The sequence below is a fragment of the Oncorhynchus keta genome, chromosome 1 (assembly GCF_023373465.1).
Source record: "Oncorhynchus keta strain PuntledgeMale-10-30-2019 chromosome 1, Oket_V2, whole genome shotgun sequence".
In the NCBI taxonomy this organism is placed as follows: Eukaryota; Metazoa; Chordata; class Actinopteri; order Salmoniformes; family Salmonidae; genus Oncorhynchus; species Oncorhynchus keta.
In genome coordinates, this window is record NC_068421.1 from 84,396,333 (window position 1) to 84,422,485 (window position 26,153).

The 26,153-nt window shown below is 47.4% G+C and overlaps 1 protein-coding gene across 10 annotated transcripts in view; it reads left to right on the top strand.

The window, feature by feature from the left end:
- kank4 (KN motif and ankyrin repeat domains 4) overlaps positions 1–26,153 on the top strand; it is a 167,591-nt gene that overhangs the window by 128,227 nt on the left and 13,211 nt on the right. For 9 of the 10 annotated variants that reach the window (XM_052462776.1, XM_052462765.1, XM_052462786.1 and 6 more), the window contains 5 exons: positions 202–298; positions 13,164–13,439; positions 15,313–15,397; positions 21,470–21,725; positions 23,126–23,268. In XM_052462776.1, the coding sequence (XP_052318736.1) occupies positions 202–298; positions 13,164–13,439; positions 15,313–15,397; positions 21,470–21,725; positions 23,126–23,268 (857 nt within the window). The remainder of the gene's footprint in view (positions 1–201; positions 299–13,163; positions 13,440–15,312; positions 15,398–21,469; positions 21,726–23,125; positions 23,269–26,153) is intronic. The other variant, XM_052462784.1, reaches the window with a different exon arrangement.

Consider the following 26,153-nt stretch of genomic DNA (forward strand, 5'->3'; position numbering starts at 1 on the left):
TTTCTAGGTCTGTTGAAGTGAAGTTGTGTTTGTGCTTTTGGTGATGTAACTGTTGGGCCAGTAAAGGTATTGTTTAAATAAATAAATAACATTTCTTTCTTTCTTTCTTTCTTTCTTTCTTTCTTTCTTTCTTTCTTTCTTTCTTTCTTTCTTTCTCTCTCTCTCTCTCTCTCTCTCTCTCTCTCCCCCTCACTCCCTCAGGTCTGAAATCCATCATGAAGAAGAACGGTGCTGCTGACAAGCAGGGGAACAGAGGAGGAGCCAAGAAGAACCTCAAGTTTGTGGGAGTCAACGGAGGGTAATAATGCTTCTCTTAACTCCTCTATATTTGGATCTCTCTGTGTGTCCTCATACAGCAAACTACTACACTGTGTATGTTAATTATCTACTTGATTTAATCAGACCCATATTTAACATAATGCATATGGCTTGTACAATACAGTGCTATACTATAGTATCTAATTAGACATTTACTCAGCACATTGTTTTCATTGAGGAAATGTACGAATATGCTGTTAATGATATTGAGGATTTTCCCAAGGTTTCTGTTGATACATATCCCATTGGGGAAGATGCCCCAATATTGATGCCAGAGCTGAGGATGATGTTAAAGAGTTTAAGTATAGCCATTTGGAATCTGTATATTTTATCATTTCATTCAGGATACCATCAACACCACAGGCCTTTTTGGGTTGGAGGGTTAGTATTTTATCCTGTAATTCATTCAATGTAATTGGACAATCAAGTGGGTTCTGGTCGTCTTTAATAGCTGATTCTAAGATTTGTAATTTGTCATGTATGTGTTTTTGCTGTTTGATCTTTGTTTTTTATTATAGTGGTTTATCCATAAGTGGTTATCCATAAGTGGTTTATCCATAAGTGGTTTATCCATAAATCTCTGTTTTGGATAGATAACTCTTTGTGTTGTTGTTTGCCATTTGAGTCAATGAGGAGCACAATCTCTGGCTTTAGTATGTCCTCGTGGATGTGTGGGGGTTGTCAGGAGGGCTATCGGGGGAGCTGACAGGGGGACTGTTAGGAGGGGGTAGGGTCTGTTGGGTTGGTGGGTTCTGTGTTGTCTGTCCCATTTTGGTGTTGAGGTTGTGGTCCGGGTCTGAGGTGGGCTGTTCTGCTGGCGTCTCTGGGAGAGAGTTCTGCTCTCTGTCACTTCTCAGCTTTCTCACCTCCTCCTTCAGTGCCATGTGTGCCTCTTTAAGTTCTCCCTCCTCCTTCACTGCTGTTAGCTGATCCATGTGTTCCTCTCTCTCCTCCTTCACTGATGTTAGCTGTGATGTGTTCCTCTCCCTCCTCCTTCACTGCTGTTAGCTGATCCATGTGTTCCTCTCTCCTCCTTCACTGATGTTAGCTGTGATGTGTTCCTCTCCCTCCTCCTTCACTGCTGTTAGCTGTGATGTGTTCCTCTCCCTCCTCCTTCACTGCTGTTAGCTGTTCCATGTGTTCCTCTCCCTCCTCCTTCACTGCTGTTAGCTGTGATGTGTTCCTCTCCCTCCTCCTTCATTGCTGTTAGCTGATCCATGTGTTCCTCTCCCTCCTCCTTCACTGCTGTTAGCTGATCCATGTGTTCCTCTCCCTCCTCCTTCACTGCTGTTAGCTGTGATGTGTTCCTCTCCCTCCTCCTTCATTGCTGTTAGCTGATCCATGTGTTCCTCTCCCTCCTCCTTCACTGCTGTTAGCTGTGATGTGTTCCTCTTCCTCCTCCTTCACTACTGTTAGCTGTGATGTGTTCCTCTCCCACTTCCTTCACTACTGTTAGCTGTGATGTGTTCTTCTCCCTCCTCCTTCACTGCTGTTAGCTGTGATGTGTTCCTCTCCCACTTCCTTCACTACTGTTAGCTGTGATGTGTTCCTCTCCCTCCTCCTTCACTGCTGTTAGCTGTGATGTGTTCCTCTTCCTCCTCCTTCACTACTGTTAGCTGTGATGTGTTCCTCTCCCACTTCCTTCACTACTGTTAGCTGTGATGTGTTCCTCTCCCTCCTCCTTCACTGCTGTTAGCTGTGATGTGTTCCTCTCCTCCTCCTTCACTGCTGTTAGCTGTTCCATGTGTTCCTCTCCCTCCTCCTTCACTGCTGTTAGCTGTGATGTGTTCCTCTCCCTCCTCCTTCATTGCTGTTAGCTGATCCATGTGTTCCTCTCCCTCCTCCTTCACTGCTGTTAGCTGATCCATGTGTTCCTCTCCCTCCTCCTTCACTGCTGTTAGCTGTGATGTGTTCCTCTCCCTCCTCCTTCATTGCTGTTAGCTGATCCATGTGTTCCTCTCCCTCCTCCTTCACTGCTGTTAGCTGTGATGTGTTCCTCTTCCTCCTCCTTCACTACTGTTAGCTGTGATGTGTTCCTCTCCCACTTCCTTCACTACTGTTAGCTGTGATGTGTTCCTCTCCCTCCTCCTTCATTGCTGTTAGCTGATCCATGTGTTCCTCTCCCTCCTCCTTCACTGCTGTTAGCTGTGATGTGTTCCTCTTCCTCCTCCTTCACTACTGTTAGCTGTGATGTGTTCCTCTCCCACTTCCTTCACTACTGTTAGCTGTGATGTGTTCTTCTCCCTCCTCCTTCACTGCTGTTAGCTGTGATGTGTTCCTCTCCCTCCTCATTCACTACTGTTAGCTGATCCATGTGTTCCTCTCCCTCCTCCTTCAATGCTGTTAGCTGATCCATGTGTTATTCTCCCTCCTCCTTCACTGCTGTTAGCTGATCCATGTGTTCCTCTCCCTCCTCCTTCACTACTGTTAGCTGTGATGTGTTCCTCTCCCTCCTCCTTCACTGCTGTTAGCTGATCCATGTGTTCCTCTCCCTCCTCCTTCAATGCTGTTAGCTGATCCATGTGTCATTCTCCCTCCTCCTTCACTGCTGTTAGCTGATCCATGTGTTCCTCTCCCTCCTCCTTCACTACTGTTAGCTGTGATGTGTTTCTCTCTCCTCCTTCACTGTTGTTAGCTGTGATGTGTTCCTCTCCCTCTTCCTTCACTACTGTTAGCTGTGATGTGTTCTTCTCCCTCCTCCTTCACTGCTGTTAACTGTGATGTGTTCCTCTCCCTCCTCATTCACTACTGTTAGCTGTTCCATGTGTTCCTCTCCCTCCTCCTTCACTGCTGTTAGCTGTGATGTGTGCCTCTCTCTCCTCCTTCACTGCTGTTAGCTGTTCCATGTGTTCCTCTCCCTCGTCCTTCACTGCTGTTAGCTGTGATGTGTTCCTGTCCCTCCTCCTTCACTGTTGTTAGCTGTGATGTGTTCCTCTACCTCCTCCTTCACTGCTGTTAGCTGTGATGTGTTCCGGTCCCTCCTCCTTCACTGCTGTTAGCTGTGATGTGTTCCTCTCCCTCCTCCTTCACTGCTGTTAGCTGTGATGTGTTCCTGTCCCTCCTCCTTCACTGCTGTTAGCTGTGATGTGTTCCTCTCCCTCCTCCTTCACTGCTGTTAGCTGTGATGTGTTCCTCTCCCTCCTCCTTCACTGCTGTTAGCTGTGATGTGTTCCTGTCCCTCCTCCTTCACTGCTGTTAGCTGTGATGTGTTCCTCTCCCTCCTCCTTCACTGCTGTTAGCTGTGATGTGTTCCTCTTCCTCCTCCTTTACTGCTGTTAGCTGTGACATGTGTTCCTCTCCCTCCTCATTCACTGCTGTTAGCTGTTCCATGTGTTCCTCTCCCTCCTCCTTCACTGCTGTTAGCTGTGATGTGTTCCTCTCCCTCCTCCTTCACTGCTGTTAGCTGTGACATGTGTTCCTCTCCCTCCTCATTCACTGCTGTTAGCTGTGATGTGTTCCTCTCCCTCTTCCTTCACTGATGTTAGCTGTGATGTGTTCCTCTCCCTCCTCCTTCACTGCTGTTAGCTGTGATGTGTTCCTCTCCCTCTTCCTTCACTGATGTTAGCTGTGATGTGTTCCTCTCCCTCCTCCTTCACTGCTGTTAGCTGTGATGTGTTCCTCTCCCTCCTCATTCACTGCTGTTAGCTGTGACATGTGTTCCTCTCCCTCCTCCTTCACTGCTGTTAGCTGTGATGTGTTCCTCTCCCTCCTCCTTCACTGCTGTTAGCTGTGATGTGTTCCTCTCCCTCTTCCTCCACTGCTGTTAGCTGTGACATGTATTCCTCTCCCTCCTCCTTCACTGCTGTTAGCTGTTCCATGTGTTCCTCTCCCTCCTCCTTCACTGCTGTTAGCTGTGATGTGTTCCTCTCCCTCCTCCTTCACTGCTGTTAGCTGTGATGTGTTCCTCTCCCTCTTCCTTCACTGCTGTTAGCTGTGACATGTATTCCTCTCCCTCCTCCTTCACTGCTGTTAGCTGTTCCATGTGTTCCTCTCCCTCATCTTTCACTGCTGTTAGCTGTCATGTATTCCTCTCCCTCCTCCTTCACTGCTGTTAGCTGTGATGTGTTCCTCTCCCTCCTCCTTCACTGCTGTTAGTTGTGATGTGTTCCTCTCCCTCCTCCTTCACTGCTGTTAGCTGTGATGTGTTCCTCTCCCTCCTTCACTGCTGTTAGCTGTGATGTGTTCCTCTCCCTCCTCCTTCACTGCTGTTAGTTGTGATGTGTTCCTCTCCCTCCTCCTTCACTGCTGTTAGTTGTGATGTGTTCCTCTCCCTCCTCCTTCACTGCTGTTAGTTGTGATGTGTTCCTCTCCCTCCTCCTTCACTGCTGTTAGTTGTGATGTGTTCCTCTCCCTCCTCCTTCACTGCTGTTAGTTGTGATGTGTTCCTCTCCCTCCTCCTTCACTGCTGTTAGCTGTGATGTGTTCCTCTCCCTCCTTCACTGCTGTTAGCTGTGATGTGTTCCTCTCCCTCCTCCTTCACTGCTGTTAGTTGTGATGTGTTTCTCTCCCTCCTCCTTCACTACTGTTAGCTGTGATGTGTTCCTCTCCCTCCTCCTTCACTGCTGTTAGTTGTGATGTGTTCCTCTTCCTCCTCCTTCACGACTGTTAGCTGTGATGTGTTCCTCTCCCTCCTCCTTCACTGCTGTTAGCTGTGATGTGTTCCTCTCCCTCCTCCTTCACTGCTGTTAGTTGTGATGTGTTCCTCTTCCTCCTCCTTCACGACTGTTAGCTGTGATGTGTTCCTGTCCCTCCTCCTCCACTGCTGTTAGCTGTGATGTGTTCCTCTCCCTCCTCATTCACTGTTGTTAGCTGTGATGTGTTCCTCTCCCTCCTCCTTCACTGCTGTTAGCTGTGATGTGTTCCTGTCCCTCCTCCTTCACTGCTGTTAGCTGATCCATGTGTTCCTCTCCCTCCTCCTTCACTGCTGTTAGCTGATCCATGTGTTATTCTCCCTCCTCCTTCACTGCTGTTAGCTGATCCATGTGTTATTCTCCCTCCTCTTTCACTGCTGTTAGCTGTGACATGTTCCTCTCCCTCCTCATTCACTGCTGTTAGCTGTTGCATGTGTTTCTCTCTCCTCCTTCACTGCTGTTAGCTGTTGCATGTGCTCCTCTCCCTCCTCCTTCGCTGCTGTTAGCTGTTGCATGTGCTCCTCTCCCTCCTCCTTCACTGATGTTAGCTGTGATGTGTTCCTCTCCCTCCTCCTTCACTGCTGTTAGCTGTGATGTGTTCCTCTCCCTCCTCCTTCACTGCTGTTAGCTGTTCCATGTGTTTCTCTCTCCTCCTTCACTGCTGTTAGCTGTGATGTGTTCCTCTCCCTCCTCCTTCACTGCTGTTAGCTGTGATGTGTTCCTCTCCCTCCTCCTTCACTGCTGTTAGCTGTGATGTGTTCCTCTCCCTCCTCCTTCACTGCTGTTAGCTGTGATGTGTTCCTCTCCCTCCTCCTTCACTGCTGTTAGCTGTTCCATGTGTTCCTCTCCCTCCTCCTTCACTGCTGTTAGCTGTGATGTGTTCCTCTCCCTCCTCCTTCACTGCTGTTAGCTGTTCCATGTGTTCCTCTCCCTCCTCCTTCACTGCTGTTAGCTGTGATGTGTTCCTCTCCCTCCTCCTTCACTGCTGTTAGCTGTTCCATGTGTTCCTCTCCCTCCTCCTTCACTGCTGTTAGCTGTGATGTGTTCCTCTCCCTCCTCCTTCACTGCTGTTAGCTGTTCCATGTGTTCCTCTCCCTCCTCCTTCACTGCTGTTAGCTGTGATGTGTTCCTCTCCCTCCTCCTTCACTGATGTTAGCTGTGATGTGTTCCTCTCCCTCCTCCTTCACTACTGTTAGCTGTGATGTGTTCCTCTTCCTCTTCCTTCACTGCTGTTAGCTGTGACATGTGTTCCTCTCCCTCCTGGGGGTGTTGCTGTTATGCTCTGTTTTGTGGGTCCGTTCTGTCTGGAGTGTGTGGACTAGCTATCTGATCTCCACCATCTCTCTCTTCAGCTTGGTGAATTTCTCTCTCTCAACAATGGAGGAGCAGAGCAGTTGTGGACCTGGGTCTGCTCAGTGCTGGGGGGCTGACTCTCCTCTTGGGGCTGCTCGTATGCAGGACAGTTTGAGGATGAGGTGTGATCAGACTCACTCAGGATGGGGGAGCAGGCTTTTCCTGCTCTGCTCTCTCTCTCTCTCTCTCTCTCTCTCTCTCTCTCTCTCTCTCTCACTCTCTCTCTCTCTCTCTCTCTCTCTCTCTCTCTCTCTCTCTCTCTCTCTCTCTCTCTCTCTCTCTCTCTTTGATCCCGTAAAACTGCATGAGTTTGCCCTGCACCATTACTGTTCCAGACTTGTACATGTTGACAGAGGTTGTTGCAATTTTTGCAGTTTCCACCCTGGGCCAATACCTTCTCTCTTGACATAGGGGTAGTGTGCTCTTATAGCACTGTGCCATGCTAGGGGACGGTCTGTGTTAATCTAGCACTGTGCCATGCCAGGGGATGGTCTGTGTTAATATAGCACTGTGTCATGCCAGGGGATGGTCTGTGTTAATATAGCACTGTGCCATGCCAGGGGATGGTCTGTGTTAATATAGCACTGTGTCATGCCAGGGGATGGTCTGTGTTAATATAGCACTGTGCCATGCCAGGGGATGGTCTGTGTTAATATAGCACTGTGCCATGCCAGGGGATGGTCTGTGTGTTAATATAGCACTGTGCCATGCCAGTGGATGGTCTGTGTTAATATAGCACTGTGCCATGCCAGGGGATGGTCTGTGTTAATATAGCACCATGCCAGGGGAGGGTCTGGTTAATATAGCACCATGCCAGGGGAGGGTCTGGTTAATATAGCACCATGCCAGGGGATGGTCTGGTTAATATAGCACCATGCCAGGGGATGGTCTGGTTAATATAGCACCATGCCAGGGGATGGTCTGGTTAATATAGCACCATGCCAGGGGATGGTCTGGTTAATATAGCACCATGCCAGGGGATGGTCTGGTTAATATAGCACCATGCCAGGGGATGGTCTGGTTAATATAGCACCATGCCAGGGGATGGTCTGGTTAATATAGCACCATGCCAGGGGATGGTCTGGTTAATATAGCACCATGCCAGGGGATGGTCTGGTTAATATAGCACCATGCAAGGGGATGGTCTGGTTAATATAGCACCATGCCAGGGGATGGTCTGGTTAATATAGCACCATGCCAGGGGATGGTCTGGTTAATATAGCACCATGCCAGGGGATGGTCTGGTTAATATAGCACCATGCCAGGGGATGGTCTGGTTAATATAGCACCATGCCAGGGGATGGTCTGGTTAATATAGCTCCATGCCAGGGGATGGTCTGGTTAATATAGCACCATGCCAGGGGATGGTCTGTGTTAATATAGCACCATGCCAGGGGATGGTCTGGTTAATATAGCTCCATGCCAGGGGATGGTCTGTGTTAATATAGCACCATGCCAGGGGAGGGTCTGGTTAATATAGCACCATGCCAGGGGATGGTCTGGTTAATATAGCACCATGCCAGGGGATGGTCTGGTTAATATAGCACCATGCCAGGGGATGGTCTGGTTAATATAGCACCATGCCAGGGGATGGTCTGGTTAATATAGCACCATGCCAGGGGATGGTCTGGTTAATATAGCACCATGCCAGGGGATGGTCTGGTTAATATAGCACCATGCCAGGGGATGGTCTGGTTAATATAGCACCATGCCAGGGGATGGTCTGGTTAATATAGCACCATGCCAGGGGATGGTCTGGTTAATATAGCACCATGCAAGGGGATGGTCTGGTTAATATAGCACCATGCCAGGGGATGGTCTGGTTAATATAGCACCATGCCAGGGGATGGTCTGGTTAATATAGCACCATGCCAGGGGATGGTCTGGTTAATATAGCACCATGCCAGGGGATGGTCTGGTTAATATAGCACCATGCCAGGGGATGGTCTGGTTAATATAGCTCCATGCCAGGGGATGGTCTGGTTAATATAGCACCATGCCAGGGGATGGTCTGTGTTAATATAGCACCATGCCAGGGGATGGTCTGGTTAATATAGCTCCATGCCAGGGGATGGTCTGTGTTAATATAGCACCATGCCAGGGGAGGGTCTGGTTAATATAGCGCCATGCCAGGGGAGGGTCTGGTTAATATAGCACCATGCCAGGGGAGGGTCTGGTTAATATAGCACCATGCCAGGGGAGGGTCTGGTTAATATAGCACCATGCCAGGGGAGGGTCTGGTTAATATAGCACCATGCCAGGGGAGGGTCTGGTTAATATAGCACCATGCCAGGGGAGGGTCTGGTTAATATAGCACCATGCCAGGGGAGGGTCTGGTTAATATAGCACCATGCCAGGGGATGGTCTGGTTAATATAGCACCATGCCAGGGGAGGGTCTGGTTAATATAGCACCATGCCAGGGGATGGTCTGGTTAATATAGCACCATGCCAGGGGATGGTCTGGTTAATATAGCACCATGCCAGAGGAGGGTCTGGTTAATATAGCACCATGCCAGGGGATGGTCTGGTTAATATAGCACCAAATGAAGTTGCTTACGTTCCCCTCTTTGTAGCAGTCAGCAAATAGTGTTTCTGGATTGTCCTTGAGGAGCTTATTTTTGTACTTATTCCATGCAGTGTTATTTTCAATTTCCAAGGGGTACTGTACTGTGATATCTGCACGGGCGAAGCCAGGAGTAGGGGGCCTCAAAAGCCTCTGCATTTGGGTGGGGAAGGAGGGGGCTGTGAAACTCTCCTGCCATTGTTGGGCTCAAGCATTTTCACACATCTCACTTCACACTTCAGTGCTAATTGAAGTTGCAGTCAGGTCTGTTCTGTCCTAGAATTAAAGTAGCTTTATATAACAACATTACCTATATATTATTGTATTTTACTTCATGGCTTCAGAAGTAACTTCAGACTGAACATTACTCACTCAGTTTTGGGCTGGATGGTATTTCCAGGTTTGGTTTGAATGTGTTGATGTAAAGGGTGGTATCCTGTATACTGTAACCTGTATCCTGTATCCTGTATCCTGTATACTGTATCCTGTATCCTGTATACTGTATCCTGTATCCTGTATACTGTATCCTGTATCCTGTATCCTGTATACTGTATCCTGTATCCTGTATCCTGTATACTGTATCCTGTATCCTGTATCCTGTATCCTGTATCCTGTATACTGTATCCTGTATACTGTATCCTGTATACTGTATCCTGTATCCTGTATCCTGTATCCTGTATACTGTATACTGTATCCTGTATACTGTATCCTGTATCCTGTATCCCGTATCCCGTATCCCGTATACTGTATCCTGTATCCTGTATCCTGTATCCTGTATCCTGTATCCCGTATCCCGTATCCCGTATACTGTATCCCGTATCCCGTATCCAGTATCCTGTATACTGTATCCTGTATCCTGTATACTGTAACCTGTATCCTGTATCCTGTATACTGTATCCTGTATCCTGTATACTGTATACAGTATACAGTATACAGTATACTGTATCCCGTATCCCGTATCCCGTATCCCGTATCCCGTATCCCGTATCCCGTATCCCGTATACTGTATCCTGTATACTGTATCCTGTATCCTGTATACTGTATACAGTATACAGTATACAGTATACTGTATCCCGTATCCCGTATCCCGTATCCCGTATCCCGTATACCGTATCCCGTATCCCGTATCCCGTATACTGTATCCTGTATCCTGTATCCCGTATCCCGTATACTGTATACTGTATACTGTATCCTGTATACTGTATCCTGTATCCTGTATACTGTATCCTGTATCCTGTATCCTGTATACTGTATCCTGTATCCTGTATCCCGTATCCCGTATACTGTATCCCGTATACTGTATCCTGTATACTGTATCCTGTATACTGTATCCTGTATACTGTATACTGTATCCTCTATCCTGTATACTGTATACTGTATCCTGTATCCCGTATCCCGTATCCTGTATCCTGTATCCTGTATACTGTAAGCTTTTTTACATTTGTTCTATTTGAACCCTTTTTCTCCCCAATTTCTTGATATCCAGTTTCAATCTTGTCTCATCGCTGCAACTCCCCAACGGGCTCGGGAGAGGCGAAGGTCGAGTCATGCGTCCTCCAAAACATGACCGGCCAAACCGCGCTTCTTAACACCTGCCTCTTAACACCTGCCTGCTGTTCAACTGACAACCGGAGTCAGCCTGCAGGCGCCCGGCCCGCCACAAGGAGTCACTAGAGCGCGATGAGCCAAGTAAACCCCCCGGTCAGACCCTCCCCTAACCCGAACAACGCTGGGCCAATTGTGCGCCGCTCTATGGGACTCCAGGTCATGGCCGGTTGTGACACGGCCTTGGATCAAACGTTGGACTGTAGTGACACCTCAAGCACTGCGATGCAGTGCCTTAGACCGCTGTGATACAGCCTGGAATGGAACCTGGGTCTGTAGTGACACCTCAAGCACTGCGAAGCAGTGCCTTAGACCGCTGTGATACAGCCTGGAATGGAACATGGGTCTGTAGTGACTCCTCTAGCTCTGTGATGCAGTGTCCTAGACTGCTGTGATACAGCCTGGAATGGAACCTGGGTCTGTAGTGACTCCTCTAGCTCTGTGATGCAGTGTCCTAGACCGCTGTGATACAGCCTGGAATGGAACCGGGGTCTGTAGGGACTCCTCTAGCTCTGTGATGCAGTGTCCTAGACCGCTGCGCCACTCGGGAGGCCTACATTTATCTAACTCTAATTCCATTGTTTTGCAGAAGAGCCAATGAGCTCCCTCTCTCGCTCTCTCCATGGTCTGTCTGTCTCTCTCTCTCTCTCTCTGTCTGTCGCTCTCTATATGTCTTGCTCTCTATATGTCTCTCTCGCTCTATCTTTCTCTCCATCTTTCACCCTGTCTCTCCCATAGACACACTGCCCTCACTGTGACTCTCCCTTCCTGTTTATGTGTGTGTGTTGTGTGTGTATGCGTGTGCGTGCGTTTAACTTTGTGTGCGAGTGTATGACTGATGCCCTATGATTAGGCTGTGCTTTGCCTGTCTGATGTTGATGAGATGTGAGTTAGAAGACAGAGGTGATACTGGGAAAAAAAAGCCTCTCTCCTGGCTATGATTACGCAAGTATAAACTCCATGGGACCACACAGCCGTCATACCGCTCAAGAAGGAGACTCGTTCTGTCTCCCAGAGATGAACGTACTTTGGTGTGAAAAGTGCAAATCAATCCCAGAGCAACAGTAAAGGACCTTGTAAAGATGCTGGAGGAAACAGGTACAAAAGTATCTATATCCACAGTAAAACGAGTCCTATATCGACATAACCTCAAAGGCAACTCAGCAAGGAAGAAGCCACTGCTCCAACTGCACATGGGGACAAAGATCATACTTTTTGGAGAAATGTCCTCTGGTCTGAGTAAACAAAAATAGAACTGTTTGGCCATAATGACCATTGTTATGTTTGGAGGAAAAAGGGTGAGGCTTGCAAGCCAAAGAACACCATCCCAACCGTGAAGTACGGGTGTGGCAGCATCATGTTGTGGTGGTGCTTTGCTGCAGGAGGGACTGGTGCACTTCAGAAAATAGATGGCATCATGAGGGGAAATTATGTGGATATATTGAAGCAACATCTGAAGACATCAGTCAGGAAGTTAAAGCTTGGTCACAAATGGGTCTTCCAAATGGACAATGACCCCAAGCATACTTCCAAAGTTGTGGAAAAATGGCTTAAGGACAACAAAGTCAAGGTATTGGAGTGGCCATCACAAAGCCCTGAACTCAATCCTATAGAAAATGTGTGGGCAGAACTGAAAAAGCGTGTGCGAGCAAGGAGGCCTACAAACCTGACTCAGTTACACCAGCTCTGTCATGTGGAATGGGCCAAAATTCACCTTAACTTATTGTGGGAAGCTTGTGGAAGGCTACCTGAAATGTTTGACCCAAGTTAAACAATTTAAAGGCAATGCTACCAAATACTAATTGAGTGTATGTAAACTTCTGACCCACTGGGAATGTGATGAAAGAAATAAAAGCTGAAATAAATCATTCTCTCTACTATTATTCTGACATTTCACATTATTAAAATAAAGTGATGATCCTAACTGACCTAAGAAAGGGAATTATTAGTAGGATTAAATGTCAGGAATTGTGAAAACTGAGTTTAAATGTTCTTGGCTAAGGTGTACGCAAACTTCCGACTTCAACTGTATCGATTTCGTCAACTGTTTCTGAATGTAATATTCTCACCTTTTAGATTTCTAAAGGGTTTACTGTGTCAGGTTATGGTTACCCCTGACCCCTGAGCTAAACCAGGACGTGGGTGCTGTTTATCATGCCTCTGCTCAGATGTTTCCTCCATGCCCTCCCTGTTCCTAATCACAACATAGCCTTGAGAAAATACACACACAAACATACACACAGCCTTGAGAACACAGCACAGACTTCCCTCCTTCAGACTCTGATCACACAAACTCTCCTTACACTGCCTCTATTCGCCCCTCTCCCTTAGGAATTCTGGGAAGTCTGCGGCTCCTGAAAGATCGGTTGACAAACATCCATGAAGGAATAGTTTTCTCTGCCTGACCTTAGCCTTTCTGATCAAGGGCCCTATAGAAGTTCCATGAACCATCTATTCATAACATCCTAAAGATGAATGTCCCTCAATATACTTCTCAAGGCCATGTTCTCACTGCTCACAGATTCCAAGATGTTACACATCAATGTTAGGTAAATGGCCAGCCCTGTGAGTAAATAGCCAGAACACATGGGGCTGAATGACCTTTTCTTGTCATATCTTGGTACTTGGTAAGTCTCTTGGAACTTCAGTCGTCTCATTGATGCTGTTTGTTTGTGTTGTTGTTAATGACCAGGTATGAGACCACCTCCAGTGAGGAGGAGTCGAGCGGGGAGGAGAAGGAGGAGGCTGAGGAGGTGGACAGCTCTGAGCCTGAGGAGATGCAGGAGGATCAGGGGAAGGAGGAGGAGCAGGAGGAGGGAGCTGGAGAATCCCAGGGCCAGGGAGAGGACACTGCCACAGGAGAGATGGCCCAGGGAGCAGGCCCTCAGGCTGGGGAGACAGAGGGCCAGGGAGACCCTCAAGACCCAGAGTCCAGCCAGGCACTCCTGGAGGAGCAGCCAGAAGCAGGGTGAGACAGAACTTCTTTATCAAGGTTCTTATCTTTTGCAGAAAATGTCCATCTCAGTGGAGGTCTTCTGAAATGAAATTAACTGTGAATAAACCATCTGCAAAGAAAATATACAGTTAGCCGTACAAGTATAAATGGCCCCTCTATTCAGACCCCTCTCATCCCACAGAGGTCTCCTTATGGCAGCCTACGTCCATCCTTCATCCCCAATGTGTCTACTCTAGTCTCTGATGTCAGACACACAATCCAGGTCTTTGTTCAGGTGAGGGCCAGCTGCATCCTGCCTGGAGCCTTCAGTGTAGAGCCTTCGGTCTAGAGTCTTCAGGGCCAAATGAGAGCAGAATGAGAGGTGCTGAGTGAAACATTAATACAAAAGTAGTCTTCTGCTGGGGCCCGGCCCTATAATGGTCTGGCCCCAAGAGCTGACCCCTTCTGCTGCATGCACACACACACACACACACACACACACACACACACACACACACACACACACACACACACACACACACACACACACACACACACACACACACACACACACACACACACACACACACACACAGAGTGAGGCATGATTCAGTGACAGGGAGGATGTGTGGGATATGTTGACGTCTCAGAAACAGGCCCTCGGGGGGTTTGCTTCTAATGCTGATCTACTGTATGACTATCACAAGGCCTGACATCTTTTGAAACACTTCATATCCCGACTACCATTTATTATAATTAACTCGACCATTGCAGCACTACTAAAATATGTCTGTCTTATGAATTGTTAGGAAAGGTGACTAAATATTATGTTATGAAAGGTGACTAAAAGTTATGTAAGGTGGCTAAATATTATGTTATGACAGATGACTAAATGTTATGTTATGTTATGAAAGGTGACTAAATATTATGTTATTAAAGGTGACTAAATGTTATGTTATTAAAGCTGACTGAATGTTATGCTATGTTATGAAAGGCGACTAAATGTTATCTTATGTTATGAAAGGTGACTAAATATTATGTTATGAAAGGTGGCTAAATGTTATGTTATATTATAAAAGGTGACTAAATATTATGTTATTAAAGGTGACGTTATTAAAGGTGACTGAATGTTATGTAAGGTGGCTAAATATTATGTTATGAAATGTGGCTAAATGTTATGTTATGTTATGAAAGGCGACTAAATATTATTCTTATGAAATGTGGCTAAATGTTATGTGAGGTGGCTAAATATTATGTTATGTTATGAAAGGCGACTAAATATTATTCTTATGAAATGTGGCTAAATGTTATGTGAGGTGGCTAAATATTATGTTATGAAAGGTGACTACATATTATGTTATGCTATGAAAGGTGATTAAATGTTATGTTATGTTATGAAAGGTGACGAAATGTTATGTTATGGAAGGTGGCTAAATATTATGTTCTGAAAGGTGACTAAATGTTAAGTTATGCTATGAAAGGTGACTAAATGTTATGTTATGCTATGAAAGGTGACTAAATGTTATGAAAGGTGACTAAATGTTATGTAAGGTGACTAAATGTTATGAAAGGTGACTAAATGTTATGCTATGTTTTGAAAGGTGACTAAATCTTATGAAAGGTGACTAAATGTTATGCTATGTTTTGAAAGGTGACTAAATGTTATGAAAGGTGACTAAATGTTATGAAAGGTGACTAAATGTTATGAAAGGTGACTAAATGTTATGAAAGGTGACTAAATGTTATGCTATGTTTTGAAAGGTGACTAAATGTTATGAAAGGTGACTAAATGTTATGTTATGAAAGGTGACTACATATTATGTTATGCTATGAAAGGTGACTAAATGTTATGTAAGGTGGCTAAATGTTATGACAAGTGGCTGAATGTAATATTATGTTCACACAGGGAGACAATAGATAAGGACTTCATGGAGGCGTGTCACTACATTAAGGATCGTATGGCAGAGGTGGCAACCCCTGATAAAGAAATGGTAAGAACATTTGCCCTCTAAAGTCGAAACAGTATTGCATGAGGTTGGTTGCCATCCTTGTCACATAATGTGATCCCCAGCCTGTGCGGGACTCCGACCCCACCAGTCTTCACACTATGAACCCTCCATCTGTCTCCCAGCTCCACTATGAACCCTCTATCTGTCTCCCAGCTCCACTATGAACCCTCCATCTGTCTCTCAGCTCCACTATGAACCCTCCATCTGTCTCCCGGCTCCACTATGTCCCTCCATCTGTCTCCCAGCTCCACTATGAACCCTCCATCTGTCTCCCAGCTCCACTATGAACCCTCCATCTGTCTCCCAGCTCCACTATGAACCCTCCATCTGTCTCCCAGCTCCACTATGAACCCTCCATCTGTCTCCTAGCTCCACTATGTCCCTCCATCTGTCTCCCAGCTCCACTATGTCCCTCCATCTGTCTCCCAGCTCCACTATGTCCCTCCATCTGTCTCCCGGCTCCACTATGTCCCTCCATCTGTCTCCCAGCTCCACTATGAACCCTCCATCTGTCTCCCAGCTCCACTATGAACCCTCCATCTGTCTCCCAGCTCCACTATGAACCCTCCATCTGTCTCCCAGCTCCACTATGAACCCTCCATCTGTCTCCCTGCTCCACTATGTCCCTCCATCTGTCTCCCAGCTCCACTATGAACCCTCCATCTGTCTCCCAGCTCCACTATGAGCCCTCCATCTGTCTCCCAGCTCCACTATGTCCCTCCATCTGTATCCCAGCTCCACTATGAACCCTCATCTGTCTCCCAGCTCCACTAATGACCCTCCATCTGTCTCCCAGCTCCACTATGAGCCCTCCATCTGTATCCCAGCTCCACTATGAACCCTCCATCTGTCTCCCAGCTCCACTATGAACCCTCCATCTGTCTCTCAGCTCCACTATGAACCCTCCATCTGTATCCCAGCTCCACTATGAACCCTCCATCTGTCTCCCAGCTCCACTATGAACCCTTCATTTGTCTCCCAGCTCCACTATGTCCCTCCATCTGTCTCCCAGCTCCACTATGAACCCTCCATCTGTCTCCCAGCTCCACTATGTCCCTCCATCTGTCTCCCAGCTCCACTATGAGCCCTCCATCTGTCTCCCAGCTCCACTATGTCCCTCCATCTGTCTCCCAGCTCCACTATGTCCCTCAATCTGTCTCCCAGCTCCACTATGAACCCTCCATCTGTCTCTCAGCTCCACTATGTCCCTCCATCTGTCTCCCATCTCCACTATGAACCCTCCATCTGTCTCCCAGCTCCACTATGAACCCTCCATCTGTCTCCCAGCTCCACTATGTCCCTCCATCTGTCTCCCAGCTCCACTATGAACCCTCCATCTGTCTCCCAGCTCCACTATGAACCCTCCATCTGTCTCCCAGCTCCACTATGAGCCCTCCATCTGTCTCCCAGCTCCACTATGTCCCTCCATCTGTCTCCCAGCTCCACTATGTCCCTCAATCTGTCTCCCAGCTCCACTATGAACCCTCCATCTGTCTCTCAGCTCCACTATGTCCCTCCATCTGTCTCCCAGCTCCACTATGAGCCCTCCATCTGTCTCCCAGCTCCACTATGAACCCTCCATCTGTCTCCCAGCTCCACTATGTCCCTCCATCTGTCTCCCAGCTCCACTATGAGCCCTCCATCTGTCTCCCAGCTCCACTATGAACCCTCCATCTGTCTCCCAGCTCCACTATGTCCCTCCATCTGTCTCCCAGCTCCACTATGAGCCCTCCATCTGTCTCCCAGCTCCACTATGTCCCTCCATCTGTCTCTCAGCTCCACTATGTCCCTCCATCTGTCTCCCAGCTCCACTATGAACCCTCCATCTGTCTCCCAGCTCCACTATGAACCCTCCATCTGTCTCCCAGCTCCACTATGAACCCTTCATTTGTCTCCCAGCTCCACTATGTCCCTCCATCTGTATCCCAGCTCCACTATGAACCCTCCATCTGTCTCCCAGCTCCACTATGAACCCTTCATTTGTCTCCCAGCTCCACTATGTCCCTCCATCTGTCTCCCAGCTCCACTATGAACCCTCCATCTGTCTCCCAGCTCCACTATGAACCCTCCATCTGTCTCCCAGCTCCACTATGAACCCTTCATTTGTCTCCCAGCTCCACTATGAACCCTCCATCTGTCTCCCAGCTCCACTATGAACCCTCCATCTGTCTCCCAGCTCCACTATGAACCCTTCATTTGTCTCCCAGCTCCACTATGTCCCTCCATCTGTCTCCCAGCTCCACTATGAGCCCTCCATCTGTCTCCCAGCTCCACTATGTCCCTCCATCTGTCTCTCAGCTCCACTATGTCCCTCCATCTGTCTCCCAGCTCCACTATGAACCCTCCATCTGTCTCCCAGCTCCACTATGAACCCTCCATCTGTCTCCCAGCTCCACTATGAACCCTTCATTTGTCTCCCAGCTCCACTATGTCCCTCCATCTGTCTCCCAGCTCCACTATGAACCCTCCATCTGTCTCCCAGCTCCACTATGAACCCTCCATCTGTCTCCCAGCTCCACTATGAACCCTCCATCTGTCTCCCATCTCCACTATGAACCCTCCATCTGTATCCCAGCTCCACTATGAACCCTCCATCTGTCTCCCAGCTCCACTATGAACCCTCCATCTGTATCCCAGCTCCACTATGAACCCTCCATCTGTCTCCCAGCTCCACTATGAACCCTCCATCTGTCTCCCATCTCCACTATGAACCCTCCATCTGTATCCCAGCTCCACTATGAACCCTCCATCTGTCTCCCAGCTCCACTATGAACCCTTCATTTGTCTCCCAGCTCCACTATGAACCCTCCATCTGTCTCCCAGCTCCACTATGAACCCTCCATCTGTCTCCCAGCTCCACTATGAACCCTCCATCTGTCTCCCAGCTCCACTATGAACCCTTCATTTGTCTCCCAGCTCCACTATGTCCCTCCATCTGTCTCCCAGCTCCACTATGAGCCCTCCATCTGTCTCCCAGCTCCACTATGTCCCTCCATCTGTCTCTCAGCTCCACTATGTCCCTCCATCTGTCTCCCAGCTCCACTATGAACCCTCCATCTGTCTCCCAGCTCCACTATGAACCCTCCATCTGTCTCCCAGCTCCACTATGAACCCTTCATTTGTCTCCCAGCTCCACTATGTCCCTCCATCTGTCTCCCAGCTCCACTATGAACCCTCCATCTGTCTCCCAGCTCCACTATGAACCCTCCATCTGTCTCCCAGCTCCACTATGAACCCTCCATCTGTCTCCCATCTCCACTATGAACCCTCCATCTGTATCCCAGCTCCACTATGTCCCTCCATCTGTCTCCCAGCTCCACTATGAACCCTCCATCTGTATCCCAGCTCCACTATGAACCCTCCATCTGTCTCCCAGCTCCACTATGAACCCTTCATTTGTCTCCCAGCTCCACTATGTCCCTCCATCTGTCTCCCAGCTCCACTATGAACCCTTCATTTGTCTCCCAGCTCCACTATGTCCCTCCATCTGTCTCCCAGCTCCACTATGTCCCTCCATCTGTCTCCCAGCTCCACTATGAACCCTCCATCTGTCTCCCAGCTCCACTATGAACCCTCCATCTGTCTCCCAGCTCCACTATGAACCCTTCATTTGTCTCCCAGCTCCACTATGTCCCTCCATCTGTCTCCCAGCTCCACTATGAACCCTTCATTTGTCTCCCAGCTCCACTATGTCCCTCCATCTGTATCCCAGCTCCACTATGAACCCTCCATCTGTCTCCCAGCTCCACTATGAACCCTTCATTTGTCTCCCAGCTCCACTATGTCCCTCCATCTGTATCCCAGCTCCACTATGAACCCTCCATCTGTCTCCCAGCTCCACTATGTCCCTCCATTTGTCTCCCAGCTCCACTATGTCCCTCCATCTGTCTCCCAGCTCCACTATGAACCCTCCATCTGTCTCCCAGCACCACTATGCCCCTCCATCTGTCTCCCAGCTCCACTATGAGCCCTCCATCTGTCTCCCATCTCTTCTGTCCCTTTCAATTAAACAGGGAAAATACAATCACTAACAAACCCTAACAAACCCTAACCCTAGCTTAATGTCCACATCCTGGTTCAACTCAACCCTCAACCTAACCCTAGTTTCAACTCTCAACCTAACCCTAGCTTCAACTCTCAACCTAACCCTACTTTCAACCCTCAACCTAATCCTAGCTTCAACCCTCAACCTAACCCTAGCTTCAACCCTCAACCCTCAACCTAACCCTATTTTCAACTCTCAACCCTCAACCTAACCCTATCTTCAACCCTCAACCTAACCCTAGCTTCAACCCTCACTCCTCAACCGAACCCTAGCTTCAACCTTCAACCCTCAACCTAACCCTACCTTCAACCCTCAACCTAACTCTAGCTTCAACCCTCAACCTAACCCTAGCTTCAACCCTCAACCCTCAACCTAACCCTACCTTCAACCCTCAACCTAACCCTAGCTTCAACCCTCGACCTAACCCTAGCTTCAACTCTCAACCTAACCCTAGCTTCAACCCTCAACCTAACCCTACCTTCAAACCTCAACCCTGAACCTAACCCTACCTCCAACCCTCAACCTAACCCTAGCTTCAACCCTCAACCCTCAACCTAACCCTATCTTCAACCCTCAACCTAACCCTAGCTTCAACCCTCAACCCTCAACCTAACCCTAGCTCCAACCCTCAACCCTCGACCTAACCCTAGCTTCAACTCTCAACCTAACCCTAGCTTCAACCCTCAACCTAACCCTACCTTCAACCCTCAACCGAACCCAAGCTTCAACCCTCAACCCTCAACCTAACCCTAGCTTCAACCCTCAACCTAACCCTAGCTTCAACCCTCAACCCTCAACCTAACCCTAGCTCCAACCCTCAACCCTCGACCTAACCCTAGCTTCAACTCTCAACCTAACCCTAGCTTCAACCCTCAACCTAACCCTACCTTCAACCCTCAACCTAACCCTACCTTCAACCCTCAACCTAACTCTAGCTTCAACCCTCAACCTAACCCTAGCTTCAACCCTCAACCCTCAACCTAACCCTACCTTCAACCCTCAACCTAACCCTAGCTTCAACCCTCGACCTAACCCTAGCTTCAACTCTCAACCTAACCCTAGCTTCAACCCTCAACCTAACCCTACCTTCAAACCTCAACCCTGAACCTAACCCTACCTCCAACCCTCAACCGAACCCAAGCTTCAACCCTCAACCCTCAACCTAACCCTACCTTCAACCCTCAACCTAACCCTAGCTTCAACCCTCAACCCTCAACCTAACCCTATCTTCAACCCTCAACCTAACCCTAGCTTCAACCCTCAACCCTCAACCTAACCCTAGCTCCAACCCTCAACCCTCGACCTAACCCTAGCTTCAACTCTCAACCTAACCCTAGCTTCAACCCTCAACCTAACCCTACCTTCAACCCTCAACCGAACCCAAGCTTCAACCCTCAACCCTCAACCTAACCCTAGCTTCAACCCTCAACCTAACCCTAGCTCCAACCCTCAACCCTCGACCTAACCCTAGCTTCAACTCTCAACCTAACCCTAGCTTCAACCCTCAACCTAACCCTACCTTCAACCCTCAACCGAACCCAAGCTTCAACCCTCAACCCTCAACCTAACCCTACCTTCAACCCTCAACCTAACCCTAGCTTCAACCCTCAACCCTCAACCTAACCCTAGCTTCCACCCTCAACCTAACCCTAGCTTCAACCCTCAACTCTCAACCTAACCCTAGCTTCAACCCTCAATCCTCAACCTAACCCTTGCTTCAACTCTCAACCTAACCCTTGCTTCAACTCTCAACCTAACCCTAGCTTCAACTCTCAACCTAACCCTTGCTTCAACCCTCAACCTAACCCTAGCTTCAACCCTCAACCCTCAACCTAACCCTAGCTTCAACTCTCAACCTAACCCTAGCTTTATGTCCACATCCTGGTTAAACCATTACCCTTGTTTCCCCCTTTTTATAGAGTCATGTGATGGTGTTGTACCAGGAGTGGTTCCATGTGTCTCAATGTTTGTCATCTCTAATAGTGTGTGTGCTCTCTCCCTATCTTCAGAAACACATCCTGACCGTGTTGTACCAGGAGTGGTTCCGTGTGTCCAGTCAGAAGGACTCGCTGGCCGACACTGTCACCCTCTATCTGAGAGAGGTGGGCATCGCCACGCCAACCCTCCTGCGTTACATCGTAAACCTGGCCGATGGTAACGGCAACACAGCACTCCACTACAGCGTGTCCCACTCCAACTTCCCTGTGGTCAAACTGCTGCTGGACACTGGTATGGGATATTCATCCACCTCTCTACAACACACTGGTATGGGATATTCATCCATCTCTCTACAATACACTGATATGGGATATTCATCCACCTTTCTACAACACACTGGTATGATATGTTTCTACACCTTTCTACAACACACTGGTATGGGATATTCATCCACATCTCTACAACACACTGGTATGGGATATTCATCCACATCTCTACAACACACTGGTATGGGATATTCATCCACATCTCTACAACACACTGGTATGGGATATTCATCCACATCTCTACAATACACTGGTATGGGATATTCATCCACCTTTCTACAATACACTGGTATGGGATATTCATCCACATCTCTACAATACACTGGTATGGGATATTCATCCACATCTCTACAACACACTGGTATGGGATATTCATCCACCTTTTTACAACACACTGGTATGGGATATTCATCCACCTTTCTACAATACACTGGTATGATATGTTTCTACACCTTTCTACAACACACTGGTATGATATGTTTCTACACCTTTCTACAACCCTCTCACTCTCCACTATCTCACACCCCCTTTTTATCAGTCCCTACTCCCTGTCTCAACCCTTTTTTACTGAAACGATATTTATGGCTTTCTCATGTTTGTTCTGAAACCAATAGTGAACAAGACTTGGAGTGTGTCAATGCCAGATTTGTCTCTGATCGAATGCAGAGGTGGGAAAAGTACTCAATTGTCACACTTCAGTAAAAGTGAAGATGTCTTAATAGAAAATGACTCAAGTAAAAGTGAAAGTCTCCCAGTTAAATATTACGTAAGTATCAAAAGTGAATGTAATTGCTAAATTATACTTAAATATCAAAAGTAAAAGTATAAATCATTTCACATTCTTTATATTAAGCAAACCAGATTGCACAATCTTCTCGTTTTTTAAATGTATGGATAGCCAGGAGCATACTCCAACACTCAGATGTAATTTACAAATGAAGCATCTGATCAGAGCCAGTAGGGATGTTCAGGGATGACCAGGGATGTTCTCTTGATAAGTGCTTGAATTGGGCCATTTTCCTGTCCTGCTAAGCATTCAAAATGTACTGAGCACTTTTTGTTTTCAGGGAAAATGTATGTATTATTTTCTTTAGGAATGTAGTGGAGTAAAAGTAAAATATGAATAGTAAAGTAAAGTACGGGTACCCCCCAAAAATACCTAAGTAGTACTTTAAAATATTTTTACTTAAGTACTTTACACCACTGACCCAATGCCATATATGGTCTGTGTGTGTGTGTGTGTGTGTGTGTGTGTGTGTGTGTGTGTGTGTGTGTGTGTGTGTGTGTGTGTGTGTGTGTGTGTGTGTGTGTGTGTGTGTGTGTGTGTGTGTGTGTGTGTCTGTGTGTCTGTGCGTGTGCGTGTGCGTGTGCGTGTGCGTCTGCGTCTGCGCGTGTGTGTAGGTCTGTGTGAGGTGGACACCCAGAACAAAGCAGGCTACACAGCGGTGATGCTGGCCTCTCTGACAGCTGCTGATGGATCAGACGACATGGAGGTGGCTCTACAGCTACTGAGAGAGGGAGATGTCAATGCCCGAGCCAGCCAGGTACACACAACATGTACTCTATCTCATTGTACACTCACACACTAACACTGAACCACTACTCATTGTATATTCCCTCTGGTATGCAGTCACAGACTGTATCTTCACTCTAGCATGCAGTCCCAGACTGTATATTCACTCTAGCATGCAGTCACAGACTGTATATTCCCTCTGGTATGCAGTCACAGACTGTATCTTCACTCTAGCATGCAGTCCCAGACTGTATATTCACTCTAGCATGCAGTCACAGACTGTATATTCCCTCTGGTATGCAGTCACAGACTGTATCTTCACTCTAGCATGCAGTCCCAGACTGTATATTCACTCTAGCATGCAGTCACAGACTGTATATTCACTCTAGCATGCAGTCCCAGACTGTATATTCACTCTAGCATGCAGTCACAGACTGTATATTCACTCTAGCATGCAGTCCCAGACTGTATATTCACTCTAGCATGCAGTCCCAGACTGTATATTCACTCTAGCATGCAGTCACAGACTGTATATTCACTCTAGCATGCAGTCACAGACTGTATATTCACTCTAGCATGCAGTCACAGACTGTATATTCACTCTAGCATGTAGTCAGTGACAGACTGTATATTCACTCTAGCATGTAGTCAGTGACAGACTGTATATTCACTCTAGCATGCAGTCACAGACTGTATATTCACTCTAGCATGCAGTCACAGACTGTATATTCACTCTAGCATGCAGTCAGTCACAGACTGTGTATTCACTATAGCATGTAGTCAGTCACAGACTGTATATTCACTCTAGCATGCAGTCACAGACTGTATATTCACTCTAGCATGTAGTCAGTCATAGACTGTGTATTCACTCAAGCATGTAGTCAGTCACAGACTGTATATTCACTATAGCATGTAGTCACAGACTGTATATTCACTCTAGCATGTAGTCAGTCACAGACTGTGTATTCACTCTAGCATGCAGTCACAGACTGTATATTCACTCTAGCATGTAGTCAGTCACAGACTGTGTATTCACTCTAGCATGTAGTCAGTCACAGACTGTATATTCACTCTAGCATGCAGTCACAGACTGTATATTCACTCCAGCATGTAGTCAGTCACAGACTGTGTATTCACTCTAGCATGTAGTCAGTCACAGACTGTATATTCACTCTAGCATGTAGACACAGACTGTATATTCACTCTAGCATGTAGTCAGTCACAGACTGTATATTCACTCTAGGATGCAGTCACAGACTGTATATTCACTCTAGCATGTAGTCACAGACTGTATATTCACTCTAGCATGTAGTCAGTCACAGACTGCATATTCACTCTAGCATGTAGACACAGACTGTATATTCACTCTAGGATGCAGTCACAGACTGTATATTCACTCTAGCATGTAGTCACAGACTGTATATTCACTCTAGCATGTAGTCAGTCACAGACTGTATATTCACTCTAGGAGGCAGTCACAGACTTTATATTCACTCTAGCATGCAGTCACAGACTGTATATTCACTCTAGCATGCAGTCACAGACTGTATATTCACTCTAGCATGCAGTCACAGACTGTATATTCACTCTAGCATGCAGTCACATACTGTATATTCGCTCTAGCATGCAGTCACAGATCATATATCCACCATATATCACTAGGGCTTTCCTGAGAAAATTGGAACCATCCCGGTAATATCCCAGTATTCCCATTCAAGCTGGAAATGCTATTTAAAAGCATATAATGCTAGCGAAATAAATCTGACCTGATTCTACCACTGTAACTGGAGAAATATGGACAGGAATATAATGGATTCTTATTGTATTGGTCACAATTTACTCAACTCAACGTTCTGTCATGTCACCACACAATTTGGTTATGTAGCCTTGTTCAAATGTAGTTCAAAAACATGATGAGGTTATTAGCCTACAACCTCGTGAAAATTACATTTGTTTTAGCTTACCTTAAGATGTCAGCCTGCTTGTTTGTCCGTTTCTCTCCACTTGCACTTGGCTTTTAGGGGGATTTTGAAAGGTTGTGACTGTTTTTACTTTATGATAACATGATTATTGTGATGACTTCGTCACAGGGAACAAATCCGATTCTCCTCTAAACAAACAAGCAAATAGGCCTAGTATTGGAGCTTCAGCGCCATCGATAGCTTCTGCGCCATGGATAGCTTCAGCGCCATGGATAGCTTCAGCGCCGTGATTAGCTTCAGCACCATGGGTAGCTTCAGCGCCATCGATAGCTTCTGCGCCATCGATAGCTTCAGCACCATGGATAGCTTCAGGGCCATGGATAGCTTCAGCGCCATGGATAGCTTCAGCGCCTTGGATAGCTTCAGCGCCATGGATAGCTTCAGCGCCGTGATTAGCTTCAGCACCATGGGTAGCTTCAGCGCCATGGATAGCTTCAGTGCCATGGATAGCTTCATCACCCTGGATAGCTTCAGCGCCATGGATAGCTTCAGCACCATGATTAGCTTCAGCACCATGGGTAGCATCAGCGCCATGGATAGCTTCAGCGCCATGATTAGCATCAGCGCCATGGATAGCTTCAGCACCATGATTAGCTTCAGCACCATGATTAGCTTCAGCGCCATGGATAGAGCTTCAGCGCCATGATTAGCTTCAGCACCATGTATAGCTTCAGCGCCATGGATAGCTTCAGCACCATGATTAGCTTCAGCACCATGGATAGCTTCAGCACCATGGATAGCTTCAGCACCATGATTAGCTTCAGCACCATGGATAGCTTCAGCGCCAAGAATAGCTTCAGCACCATGATTAGCTTCAGCACCATGGATAGCTTCAGCGCCATGGATAGCTTCAGCACCATGATTAGTTTCAGCACCACGGATAGAGCTTCAGCGCCATGGATAGCTTCAGCACCATGATTAGCTTCAGCACCAC